This window comes from Emys orbicularis, chromosome 8 (assembly GCF_028017835.1).
Source record: "Emys orbicularis isolate rEmyOrb1 chromosome 8, rEmyOrb1.hap1, whole genome shotgun sequence".
Lineage (NCBI taxonomy): Eukaryota > Metazoa > Chordata > Testudines > Emydidae > Emys > Emys orbicularis.
The window spans coordinates 42,957,513-42,971,644 of NC_088690.1; the positions used below are offsets into that span (position 1 = coordinate 42,957,513).

Sequence of the window (14,132 nt, forward strand, 5' to 3'; positions counted from 1 at the left end):
TACGCTTTATGTTTAATTATCAATGTTATCTGTATCACAGGTCTTTATGACTGTCTCCGCTCTGCCCCCATATATTCACTCAGCCCCCTCAGCACTCTTGAGACAGTTTTCATTTCCAGTCATTCAACATTCAAATTTGTTACTGCTTCTGTAATCCAATTAGAATCACTGATCCTAGAATTTTACTATCTCTCTTCCTATTTTCTACTCTTCCCTTTTCCTGTAATCATTTGGTGCTTGTCTGAGATTTTCTTTCATATGTAGATACTACATTATTATATTGTGATTTTGTGGGTGATTCTACGATGAGGGTTTTAAACACATGCACTGGACAAATTCTCAGCTGGTGTAAATCTGCATTTTTGTATCTGGCACCTATATATGTATTATGGCAGAGATTGTAATGCCACGTATAGTTAAGGTTGCCCAACACTGCAGGGGGGGAGTTGGTCAGAGCTGGAGGCTTGTCGGAAAAGAAGGTGGTGGGCTGGAGTTGTAAGATGTGCAGAGAATGAGAAATAGGAATTGCAGGAAGAAAAAAGATGGTCTTATGGTTAGTGCAGTTGAATGCCGCACTCTCTTTGCCTCTGCCAGAGTTCCTGTGTGTGTGCTGGGAAAGTCACTTAAATTAAAATGTTCAGAGTTGCCCCATACTTATGTGTTCCTTATTGCCTGGGTACCCAGTGTGAGATACTTAAGGCCAGATTTGCAGAAGTCCTGAGCACTCACAACTATAACTAAAATCAGTTGGAGCTGTGCCATGAACATGTAAGTGCTATAAAAATGCTAAGTACTCTGAAAAATCAGTTCATAGATAGGCTCAGATTGGCCACCCAACAATTAGTGGACACTTTTGACCTTAATATTTCTGGGCTTCAGTTCCCCATCTGTGAAATGGGGATAATAATACTTCTTTATCTCAGAGGAATGTTATGAAGGTAAATTCATTAGTGTCTGTGAAGCACTCAGATACTATGGAAAGAGCACCATAGAACTGTCCATGAGGAAATGCATAATTTTGTATTCAGTACAGGGGCTGGATGGTGTGCATTAAATAAGGCCTGGTGCCATACACTGAATGAGGTGGATAAAAAATATTAAATAACTGCTCATTCACTGAAAGAGGCAGGAATTTTGTGGAATAATAGTATGTCATTAAAGACTCTATCGTAATGCATGTACACAAAGGGGCCAAATTAAGGCTACACAGCATTTCCTATCTCTTGAATGCTTGACTTTGTAACCTAAACATTTTTTTAACATAGCAGTTTTGGATGTACTACATATATAGAGGACACCATCAAAGAAAGGTGCTAATGTTGTATGAAAAAAGGTCCCTTAAGCAAATTAGCACTACAATAATTCACTGCATGCAGTATGTATATGCAGGACACAGCTCATAATTAAATACTGTTTGCTTAACAGTCTCTCTTCTTATTCTTTTTTCAGTCGTGTTTAAAAAAAGATTTTTTTGCAAATTTTAATTTAAAAGGTGTTGATTATATTTCCAGCTAGAGTGAGCATTGTTTAAATAACAAGCAATTCACTCTGTCTCCTTTCTAACAGTGAGTAGAATGCATACAGCATCTTCTGTATTGCAAATTCTAGTGGCTTTTCTCCAGCTGCCACTTAAGGCAACTGCAAGTTTGTTTTACCCTGGGGATGTGTGTGTGTGGGGCCACTTGCTTCAGGTCATATGCCTTTTAAATGGAAGTCAGCTTGGCAGCTGTTAATTTGCACTTGTTAAAAATCTTGGCTATTCCATGTGCTGCTTTGCTCTAATTACTGGGCACTGTATGGAACAGGTAACAAATGCCCACATTAGAACCTTTTAAATCACTGGATTTATAATCATTAGGAAAACAAAGAACCAGAGTTGCTAAATACTAGTTTCCTTTCCAGGGCCAATAACAAGGAGATTTTACCCATTTCTGACATCTACTGGAAAGAAATAACGATGCCTTAGTGTCTCTGAAACTAGCTTTTTCCATTCCTGAAAATACCAACTATTTTAAAAACAATGTCGTTCAAATTCTAATTCATTTAATGGTTTTTATAAGAATTGCGGTTAGTTTATTTCCCATTTTGAAAAAAACACTTCTACCAAATTATTTTTTCTGCTCTTCAGGTACTATAATGTTGTCAAATTAATTGTCCTTTCTGAGCAATTGGACAGTGCTTAGTACAATACAAAGTAATAACTTGCCTCTTCAACAAGTAAGTTGGCTTCTACAATTTTACATTCAAATATGATGTGGGTAACATATTTTTGTGGATATTGCATATCCGTTGGTACCTGCTATATATCTCTATCTTATCCACAGCCATAAAAGCAGGACCTTAGCAAAAGTTTTCCAAACATATGTAATGCAGTACTTCTTGTTTTGTGTAAACATTTTCTTTCAGAGTAATTGGGCTTATTTCCTCGAGACTTTCTAATTACTAATTTATCATCCACTGAATCTGTGTTTCAGAACCTGGGAATTCACACTAGCTCTCTGAGAACATTTTTTCTGGCATCTCTGGTACATTTAAAGCACCATTTTATTGGTTGTATGTATAAAAAAAATACATCTAAAAATGTTTGCATTTACTGTATAACCGTTCCTTATTAATAAAGAATGGGTATTGTAGAGTACATTTAATGGAAAACCTGTGCTTGAGATGTGACTCTCATCTCACTTTGGGCCAGATCCTGCAAAGATTGAAGCTCATGACTAATTTTATCCATGTGACTAGTCCCACTGAACTCTTTGCAGGATGATAGACCAGTGAAAATTAGAAGTAACTCCATTGATTTCAGTGGAACTACACCAGTGTAAAAATGGTGTAAATAAGAGGAGATCGGCCCCTTGGAGTTCAGGTGAAGCTATTATTGTCAAAATGCTGCCAAACAGCAGGATTCCACAATGTGGCATTTATGCATGAAACCAATTTAAGCTAGATAGATTTCTTTGGAGACATGTTAAAACAATAACACCGCAAAGTTAGAGAGAAATATATTGGTTGCCATAAGGAGTATTTTAGTACGATCTTAGTAGTCTGACATCAAATGTCAACTTGACATAACACCCTACCTTTTCTCTGATAGGTGCAAGTGTAACCTTCATGCCACTGGCTGTAAAGAAGAAAACAAAAAATTGTTTTGTGAATGTGAGCACAATACTACAGGCCCAGACTGCGGGAAATGCAAGAAGAATTATCAGGGTCGACCTTGGAGTCCTGGCTCATATCTGCCTATTCCTAAGGGCACAGCAAATATCTGTGAGTAGTTTTGTACAACAAGACACTATACGTCAATATAATTATAATTCTGGTCCATATATTGATTGTGAGGGGAGAAAAATAGTGCTAGCCAAAGTTTGTCATTTATTTGGGATCCAAATGTGAAACAAATCGATGTCTATAATTTGATGGAAAGATAAAAATATTTAATTGCAAGTCTGGATTAAACTCTGCCCTCATATGCACGTAAACAACTCTGCATGAGAACGGTGTGTTTGCATTCCAGGGCAGAACTTGGCCCCCTACAATAAAATTAAGTGCTATCGGGGTGGCGGAAGCACCCTAAAAGTGGGGGGGCACTGGCGCCCGAACCGTGGCCCCCATCAACTGAGGCCCTGTCCCCTGCTCATTCTTCTCCACAAGACCCTGCCCCCCCCACTCTTCTCCCCCTACTACCTCCCTCACTCTCCCCCCCCACACTACCTCCCTCATGGCCAGTAAAAAGTGGGGGGCCATGGCCTTCTGGTCCCTCCCTGTACCACACTGCGGATCTTTGTTGCATGTTCTCCACTCTGTTTCCGCGCATGGAATTTTCATTAGAGATCATGTGAAGGGTAGGAGATACACAGTGTAAACTGGAGAGAATTTTTCCCTAAATATGTAGAAAATAATTGAAATGACAGAGTTGGAGATTTTGGATTGTTGTTGTGTTGTGAATGGGGCAGATGTTTTCATAAATAAATTTCTTCAAAAATTTTGATGCAAACATGGATACAATAAGATAAGTATGCCATAGTATGGTGCAATTTGAAGGTCACAACTTTATTGAAAATCCTTAACCAATGAGGAACCACTCCCCAAACTACCCAGCAGGACTGTATCAGTGCAGATTCCAGCTGGGAACCAATGTCCCCGGTACTACAATCCTGGAAGGCATGAGGGCAATAACGCTTTACATGAATCCCTGCCCAGGGATTCGGGCTGGAAGCCAAAGCCGCAGACCATTCTCCTCCTTCACATAGGAAGTAAGAGAGATGAGATAAGGGGAACATTCTACATTGTGTGAGACATGGTGGAAGCGTACCCACTTATGGTGCATCATTGTGCTCTTGGCCCATGGGTTATAGGGACCTCACATTGGACCCACTTCCTCCACCCAGCAGTGAGGGGGGGGAAGGGCTGGGTATTCCCATTGCCTACAGACCCATAAAAATGCACCCTGGCTCGTGAGGTCAGCCTTTTTTTAAGGTTAAACTTCAGACTAAGTCTTTGTGACCTTGGTGGGTATAATAATAGGTTTTAAACACTGTGAAGGAAAATTTCAGATTTTGAGCTATATTCTCTGCTTTGATCCAGATTCATTTATACACATGCAACCTCTTTGATTTGTGTGGGATTGCCAGGATATAGGCAGTGAAGGCAGAATGTGACCAGTTGTGTCTGTATATTTCTAGCTCAACACTGGCATAATTGTATCGTAATGCCAGTTGTATCGTAATGGTGGTTAAGCATCTTACACTGGCATAATTGCCAGTGTAAGATGCTTAACCACCATTACGATACAACTTTATAGGCCATCTACTCCTATTTGCTTGATGTTATTGAGAGTCATGTGCACAGACTGTAGACAGGATATGGAGAAAAGGGGCATGAAAACAAAAATACAGGCATCTATTCTCCTATTTATGCATTCTGGAAATATACAATAACTCAGTTTCCTCTAATTCAAGTTATGCACTTAAATCCCTATGAGGAAAAGAAATAAACGAAATCATCAAACCTTTTGGACATCACTTACTAGCTGCTTTAGAAAAAAGGCTGGCATTTTGCCCCGATTAAAAGCAAAAAGCTGGTTTTAGAATATAACCATTCACTGAAAAATTATTTAGAAGAAATAGAGTTATGTACTGCAGTTGAATGAAAAGTTTAAAAATCAGCAGCAATGTGCAATGCTTCAAATGTTATCTAACACTTCAAAGCAGCAGCAGGGAGGAATCAAAACTCAAAAATGAATATCACAGGAAGCAGGACCTTATCAAGTTAAACCTGAGAGTAATAGACCAAGTAACAAACCATGAAGTGTGAGGCATGAAATTATGAAAAATTCTTACCAGGTAGAAAAAATGAACCTTCAAAAAGAAAAGGGGAGGGGTACTTTGTAAGAATATTCTCATTTTTCCATGTTGTAGAAAAAGTGATGGTCTAACTATGTCCGGCAAAATTTTGAGAGCCACTGTTTTTGATCACACGCTCTCTACAGGCTTCATTCAGCATCCCAACTCCAAAATAAAATTGCTGTGCTTGAGTCTAGGGGTAAAATACATCGGTGTGTGAAATCAGTGTTCCCTCTACCTCCATATTTGCTGTGCCATTTATGTAATTGTACGTCAACTGAGCATGTGCCAGCAAAACAATGGCATTGGCACTTGGTATAGATTACTGACTAGCGCTGGTTGGAGAAACTTTGATGGAATCATATTCCATCAGAATGTGCAGTTACATCAAAATGTTTCTTGAAATTGGGTCAAATTTCCCCCAATTTTATTTGGAAAAAAAAAAAAGTCCCAAAAATTCCAACAGAAACAGGTGTCAAAAAATCCTGTGCTGACATTTTCTGAACAAAACATTTGCATCTTTTGTTTTGATTTTTTTTATTTTGAATTATTAGTATATAATACAAAATTTAAAAGTTAAAATTGAAATGAAATGTTTTGAAGGGCTGGAAATGAAAAAAATGGAATTTTCCTTCGAAGAGAATTTCAGTTTTTTTTAATCTTTGCTCCAATTTGGAACAAATGCAAAGTTGAAAATCTCTAAATCCATCATGAAATAAAACTTCTGTCCTTCACTTAGCTCTACTGCTGAAACCATCACAGCCAGCTTTTGTTCATGAAACTTAATAGATCAGTCTACCATAGTCTGAATTTTGGGATAATCCTGTTTTCTATGTTCTTAATTATCATCAATTGGGTTTTTTTCTTGACTGTGAAAAATATTTCCCCTCTTTGCTTTTGTTCCTTGTGAAAGGGCATTGGTTAGTCCATCACTTACTGGAATGACTGATAACTCTGTATTTACTGCTGCTTAACATTTCGAGTTCCATCCTGTTGACTCTTTTGTGTCTCCTGATGCTGTCACATGCCATAGTCAGTTTTGTTATGCAACATGTTTTGACACTCCAAGTGATCTTACCATATTTCCCACATGCCTGCTATAGAATAGCTTTTCTAGTCAGCAGCCACAAACGTCTGACAGCCATTGGTCTTTTCTTTCTCCAATTGTTTAGGTTTTCTTTCACATTCAGGTGTTACCTACTTTGCTCAGTTGAATAATGGTATCTAAGACTATTTTGGGTCCTAGCCACCAAAATTTATCCCATCAGTGAATAAACTGCACCAAACAGTCTGGACACTTCAGAATTACACATCTCCCTACTTCTGCCAGTCCTTCTCCCAGATCATAGTGTCACATGAAATGAGGGATTGATCAGGACAACATGGACCTAGGTTCCTTCCCAGGCAACAGCCAGCCATAAGCAGCTTGCTAAATTACATCTGCACTGGGACTCTCTCTGACAATAGGACCTGGATGTCAGCAATACTGCCTTAATCCTTCTCTGCCTCATAACTCTTTTTACTTGCAATGTGGCACAGCTGTCACAGAGAGGGGTTTTGGCAGAAGATATGACACTTGAGATAGTATGCTGATTTCTCATCCAAACTCATCTGTTTGGCACCCATTCCTATTAAAATGTGATGATATAGTGCCATTTTAATGGAGTGATATGAGTGAAAGGGGCCAAGAGTTTGTATATTAGCAGGATTCCTAGTCATGTCCCTAAATAGCTACCCATCTTGTTCATGCATGCCCACAATTAGAGCAAGATCCCATTCCTATTCCTTGTCAAAGCTAAATTAGCTTCACTGAAGTTAGTATCTGAGGTTGGCTCAAGTGACTGGAAGTAGCTTTCTAAAGAGATCCTACTTCGATCTGTAGGTTGGAAGAAGCCTTTGTGGTATGATACTGATATGAAGTATGGGAACCACGCCTGCTTGAAGAGCAGTGTTGTACAATGATGATAGATCCATGATAGGCAGGAAAGATGAGAAAAGTGGAGTAAAATGTTACAAAATAGAAATGCTTCCTGTTGTTCTCAGCATGTACAACTTACTGAACTTGGCTAGCTCATGAGGACTTAGAGCAGGTAGTAAGCCGCAGAGAGAAGTTGGAAGACCTGATGAAGGGAAAAGAAAATAAATTGCAGTGTATTTGAGCTGGGGCATTCAGGGAAAGAGAAATGTCAGGATAAACTGCAGTTGATAAACTGCCTTCCCTCATATTAGACATCAACTTTAGTGGTTAATAAAAGGTTCCAGATTCACACTTGAAAATGATACACTGTAGGTAACATTTGCTATATTTTTTTAAAGTGTGACTTGCAAAATTATTCTAATGCACTGTTCCCTCTCCACTAAGCCTTTGCAGTTGTTTTTGATAGTTATAGTGACACCTACTGCTGGGAGATGGAATACTTCAGTTTCCCTGACTGACTTGAAACAAATCTGTTTACATAGGGTAAAATAAACTGCAGCACTAAACAGTCACTAAATTCTAGCATAAGAAAGCAAGGTAACTGTTGCACAAATTATTAAGAGTTCGAGAATGGATTGTGTTTTATTTGTGGCTTCCAAAAGTTCTTCATGCATTGTGCTTTCTTAGAAATAAAGTATGCCCAGGCATAAAGTATGCCTCTACACACCCAAAACTCCCATTAACCTCAGTAGGAGCTTCCTACATATAGAGACTGAAAGACTGGGCCTGAGAGACTGAACCATCAAGGGAAAAGGGCTTATGTTTTAAAACAGGGGCAGGCAAATTTTTTGGCCTGAGGGCCACATCGGGTTTCACAAATTGTATGGAGGGCCGGTTAGGGGAGGGGGTCGTGACCCGGCCCCCACCTCCTATCTGCCCCCCCTCCCCGGGACTCCTGCCCCATCCAACCCCCCCTGTTCCCTGATGGCCCCATCCACACACCCCCTCTCCCTGTCCGCCCCTGGACTCCCATCGCCCCATCCAACCCCTCCTCTCATTCCTGACAGCCCCCCCGGACCCCTGCCCCCATTCAATTCCCTGTTCCCCCCCCCCGACCCCTATCCACACCCCCACACCCTGACCACGACCCTGAACTCCCCTGCCCTCTATCCAACCCCTCCCCTTGCCCCGTTACTGTGCTGCCGGGAGCACCGGTGGCTGGCAGCGCTACAGCCACGCCACCCGGCTGGAGCCAGCCACGCCGCTGCTGCCACGCAGCTCAGAGCACTGGGCCAGGACCGGCTCTGCAGCTGCGCTGCCCCAAGAGCTCACACCCCCGCCGCCCAGAGTATTGCGCCGGCGGGGGAGCGAGCTGAGGCTGCGGGGGAGGGAGGACAGTGGGGGAGGGGCCGGGGGCGAGCCTCCCGGGTCAGGGCCGGACGGTCCTGCGGGCCGTAGTTAGCCCACCTCTGTTTTAAAACACTGCTCAAATATTTTCTCATGCCTGTTCAAATGAAATAGACACACATTTCTAGTGATATTTCTTGGAGGAGCATGAACACAAAATAAGTGATAATCTTCACATACACCACTCTCTTGCAGTGAATTAAAAAATTGTGACTTTCTAAAGCAAACAAATGCAATTTTTACAGTAGCAGGAGTTCTAGGGCTATTACAGGGAAACGCATAAGCCAGGTTTCCTGAGAAATGTATGTTTTGCTGTGTGTAGTCCTCTGGCTCAATAGAAGTTTGAAAACACATGATCATAACTAATCAGTCCCCTTGGAGGATTAGAAGAGGCAAGTTTCTTACAGCATCTCAGGATTTTCAATCACTAGGAAATTTAGAGCTTCTAAAATTGATGCTGAAGTTATGATGCTGTAATCATACCTCCACAGGGGATTTGAAAAAGGAAAAAAGACTCACTGCCAGGTCATGCTGCAGTACAGATATTCTAGCAAAGCATCAGATGCGGAACTTAACAGCCCTGAACTGACTCCTTGGTACAGGATCCAAATTTAGTTCACCTCCAGGTGTTAAAACATGCACTGTGGAATGCTCCAATAACAGGAAAGCATCCTTTTCAAGAAAGATTCTGATATAGTTAATAATCAGCTGTTACTATCAATCTAGGGTTACCATATTTTAGCAAGCAAAAAAGAGGACGGGAGGAGCCCTAGCCCCGCCCCCATCCTGCCCTAGCCCCGCCCCTGCCCCTCCCACTTCCCGCCCCCCTCAGAACCCCCAACCCTCCCCCCTGCTCCTTGTCCCCTGACTGCCCCCTCCTGGGACCCCTGCCCCTAACTGCCCCCCAGGACTCCACCCCCTACCTAAGCCTCCCTGCCTCTTGTCCCCTGACTACCCCCTCTTGAGACCCTCCCCCCATCCTAACTGGCCCCCTAGGACCCTACCCCCTACCTGTACCCTGACTGCTCCAACCCTTATCCACACCCCCACCCCCAGACAGACCCCTGGGACTCCCACGCCCCATCCAACCACTCCCCACCCCCTGACAGCCCCCCCCCAGAACTCCCGACCCATCTAAACCCCTCTGCTCCCTGTCCCATTGACTGCTCCGATCCCTCTCCCCACTCCTGCCCCCTGACAGCCCCCCCCAGAACTCCCAACCCCCCCCCCCTCGCTCCTTGTCCCCTGACTGCCCCCTCCTGGGACCCCTGCTCCTAACTGCCCTCCAGAACCCCACCCCCTACCTAAGCCTCCCTGTTCCTTACCCCCTAACTGCCCTCTCCTAAGACCCCGCCCATAACTGCCCCCCAGGACCCTACCCCCTACCTGCCCAAAACCTTATCCACACCCTCCCCCAGAAAGCCCTCCCCGAACTCCCGACCCCCCCCCCCCCGGTCTCTTGACTGCCCCATCCAAAACCTCCCTGCCCCTTCTCCGACCCCCTGGCCCCCTTATTGTTGGCCTTCGCCTAATGTCTCTGTGAACTTGCTCAGGAATGGCCTGAGCCGTTCGTCCCAGCACGCTCGTCCCGGCAGGCTGGCTGGCAGGGGAGGAGGAGTGGGAGAGGAGCTCCAGACTGCCGGAGGCGATCTGCGAATGCAGGGAGGGAGGGAGTGATCTCTGCTGCAGGGGAGAGAAGGAGGGGCTCTCTCTGGCTGTCGGAGCCTCATGTAAGTGGCACCATCCGGCCGGCTGTCCTGTTAGCCACGCGCGCTCTGCATGGGGGGAGGGGAAGTCCGGACATTTACAAATTCCCCCCGGACGCTATTTTTAGCTCAAAAATCTGGACATGTCCAGGGGAATCCGGACAAATGGTAACCCTAATCAATCCATCTTTGAAAACAATTGTTTATTGGTTGATATATACTTTATACAAACCTGCAAAAGAATTCTAAAACTTATTTTCTGTGTGAGCATCTGATTTTATTAAATGTTGTCATTTTCTTTACTGTGTAGCTAAAAAAGTTAAGTATAATTTTTCTTCGATAGGCAATAGAGAAAAATTTGAGATTTCATAAAAATCAGATGAGTGATAATTGGAGAAATCCAAGTTATAAGCCTTTAAAAGGAAAACTCCAGATATTTTCTATCAAATATTGTGCGTATATGTATATATATTTACAGTGAATTTGCTTCTAACACAGGTCAAATCTAAAAATATAGATATTACTAGAGAGCTATCTGTGGCAGTACATGGTTCTGAGCTTTACTTATGGAGGTTGCTAATTTCCCTGTGATCAGATTAACTGACAGAGAGAATCTCTTTCCCATTGATTTCAGAGGGGAAAGCATTCAGATATGAACACTGTATTTAGTTAAATTTAAATGTGTTTTAAAGCGGTGTATAGGAAAATGCAGTTTTGTTATAAATTAACTTGGTTTTGTTTACTTTTTATATTTAGATGAGGAGTGGGAGTTCTATATCAAGATAGATAATGGGTCTGATTCTCCATCACTCTACAGCCTATTTGCACCATTCCACTGGTGTAAAGGGGCCAGAATCCCCGTGAATCAGACCAACTAAATATTCTCCCAGTGACACAGAAGCTTTAGGCCAGACTCTCCCCAGAAGCCCTGCCATGGGAATGTGGTTGTCTCTCCACTCCAGCTATTCCTGGATGCCAGAATGGCCCATTAGTGCCACAGACAGGTGCATAGTAGAGCAGCCATAAGGTGCAAACTCCTACATAACCCCAGGATCAGCACACACACACACACACACACAAAAAAGGTACCTTAAACTTTCCTTTTGCTCATCACCTTAAGTGCTTGCAGCAAGCACAGCTCAACCAAAAAATCAAGTCTAATATATGCCTCCAGAACTCCTGACAATTCATGTTACTATAAAGCAGGGGTTCTCAAACTTCACTGCACTGCGACTCTCTTCTGAAAACAAAAATTACTACAGGACCCCAGTGCACTGTGTTACTCTGAAACAGTTAATATTTTAAATAAAAAAATGCACTACAAGACCATATCTACAAAAAAGTAGCCACTAAATATTTAAATTCACAAGATAATCTTTATATCCAGCAGTAAAAAATAAATATATACCTCAGGGGACGGGTATGCTTGTATTGATGAACACAAATCCTCGAAGGGGGCCCTGTGTGGCTGAGATAAAGACAGAGGTCATCTTCAACAGTGAGACAGGCCCTGTATTTGTTTTTCAGTAAGGTCAGTGCTAAAAAGCCAGCTACACACAGGTAGGTGGACAAAAATGGCCTAAGCACTTTCAATGCTGCAAATGACAGCTCTGGATATTCTTCTCACACAGAAATCCAGTAGTTAGCAAGAGGCTGTTCAGAAATCTCAGCATCAATGTCTCATCACGGGAAAGGTCCATTAATGTTTCTTTCACTGTAAGTGACATAACAGCACTTCTACATTAAAGGGATTTCTAATCCACACCTCTGTTTTCTGATCCTTTTCAGGGAAGTACTCCTGAAACTGCAGTTTAAGGCTTTCCAGGTGGCTGATGATAATGGGTTGCAAGTCATGCTTTGGCAAGGCATTTTCATCCAAAAAGTCATCCAGTAAAAAACCCCTTCAAAATTGCCAGTATCCACACACATACCATAAGGAAAGTTTCTTGCTCCAGCTTTCAGTTTTGTCAGTGAGAGAAGTGAGGTATTGAACTCAAATATTTAGGCATTCAAAAATGTCTGCCAGGTAAGCTAGCAAAGCAAGCCACTTGGTATCTGCAAACTTTTCGGCCAGCAGGGAATCTTCATCTGAACTCAAACAAACATTTGAGAACCTTTCCCCAAGACAGCCACCAAACTTTTCTGTGATGAAGTAACTGATGGTGCTCAGCTCCCATCTCACCACACAAAACTCCAAACAGATATACACTTGTTGAGCTGCTCTTGATTAAGCTGACTATGCGAACAGCTTCATCATGAACTTGTTTTAGAACAGGTGGCTTTTTGTTGTTGTTGCAACTAGGGCTTGCCTGTGTATAAAACAGTGCATCCAAACTGCTTGCGGGGCAACAGCCTGCACTCGGGTGACTGGCCCGCTGTTTTTTCCAGTTTTTGCACAAATACTGTCACTGCAAATTCCTACACAGCACTGCCATTCCAAGCCAGAACCAGAAACAAAAGCATCAAAAAGTGCAAAGAGCTGTTCCCATGTAGCACGCTGTAGTAATGGCCGGCAGAACAGAAATTCCTCTTGGAGTTTTTCATCGTTCTCAAATTTTACATATGTCAGCACCTGAACAGTCCCCGACACATCTGTTGTTTCATCAAGTTGAATGGGAAAAAAAGAAGTTTGCTTGATTTTGGCAATCACTTGTTCAGTCACATCATTTGCCATACTGTGAATACACCTGGCAATAGTGTCATTAGACAGGGGAATTGAATCAAGTTGAGTCGCTGCACCTTGCCCCAATATAATCAAATCATTCCTTGGCACATGGCAGAAAACAAGCTTCTCCAGTAGAGTGTGGTTTCCCAGTTTTACTTATCCAGTATGACACAGCAGAAGATGCCTCAAGGGCTCTCTCATTTGTTGTAGCTGCCAAGCTCAGTACTCTCTTCTGGCCCTGTAGCTCTCTCAGCTTTCGCTGGAAAAAAAAAATCAAGTGGTTTTGTTTGAATAGAACTGCACCATGTCTCCAAATGGGTGCCACATTTTAGATGGTTTTAAGCTCTCCTTTGCCAGAACTTCACCATACACCAGACACTGTGGCCATGGCTCCCCCTCAAAATCAGCCCAGTAAATCCCTATTCCAAATATTTCTAATTGTTTTTTCGGTTTCTTGGTATTTTACTGCTGCTTAGATCCTCATTGTGAGCTCTTCTTTTGCTGCAAGTGGCAACTGACTCCCATTCATTGCCTCCCTTTCCTCCACCTTTCTTCAGAAAACAGTCCCTTGCTAAAATTATTTCTACAGCAACTTTTCAAACTGGCTTGAACTACAAAACGTGCTGATTCCTTGCTAGGTGCTGAGTAGAGGAAGTGATGCACAGAGCTGGGGTTAAGAGGTGGGAAGCAGGGCAACTAAGTTGCTCAGGCTTGAAGCCCTGCTGTGGAGGAGCTTGGGCTCTGGCTGTCAGCCCTGCCGTGTGCAGAGCTGAAATTTGTGGTATGAAACTCAGGGGGGCAGGTGCCCCCCACCCTCCCTAAATGCCCCCCCTGTGGCTTCAGTCTGAGCCCCATGATTGCAGGACTCAGGGTGGGGCTTTCTGCCCTGGCTCCTTGCCAGTCTAACGCTGGCCCTGACGACCCCCTTAAAACGGGGTAGCAACCCGCTTTGGGGTTGCAACCCACACTTTGAGAACTGCTGCTATAAAGCGTTTTCCTGTTATGTGCACAATTTATTTTTCTGTCTCCTTCCAGGGCCAAACATATTTTAGGAGACAGAGAAAAGTACACTGTCACTCAGAGCTTCTCTTTCCTTA

At 42.9% G+C, this 14,132-nt stretch overlaps 1 protein-coding gene across 1 annotated transcript in view; it reads left to right on the forward strand.

Moving 5' to 3' along the window:
• Nucleotides 1–14,132, forward strand: part of NTNG1 (netrin G1) — a 227,022-nt gene that overhangs the window by 142,336 nt on the left and 70,554 nt on the right. The window contains exon 3 of the mRNA XM_065409665.1: nt 3,092–3,264. Coding sequence (XP_065265737.1) covers nt 3,092–3,264 — 173 coding nt within the window. The remainder of the gene's footprint in view (nt 1–3,091; nt 3,265–14,132) is intronic.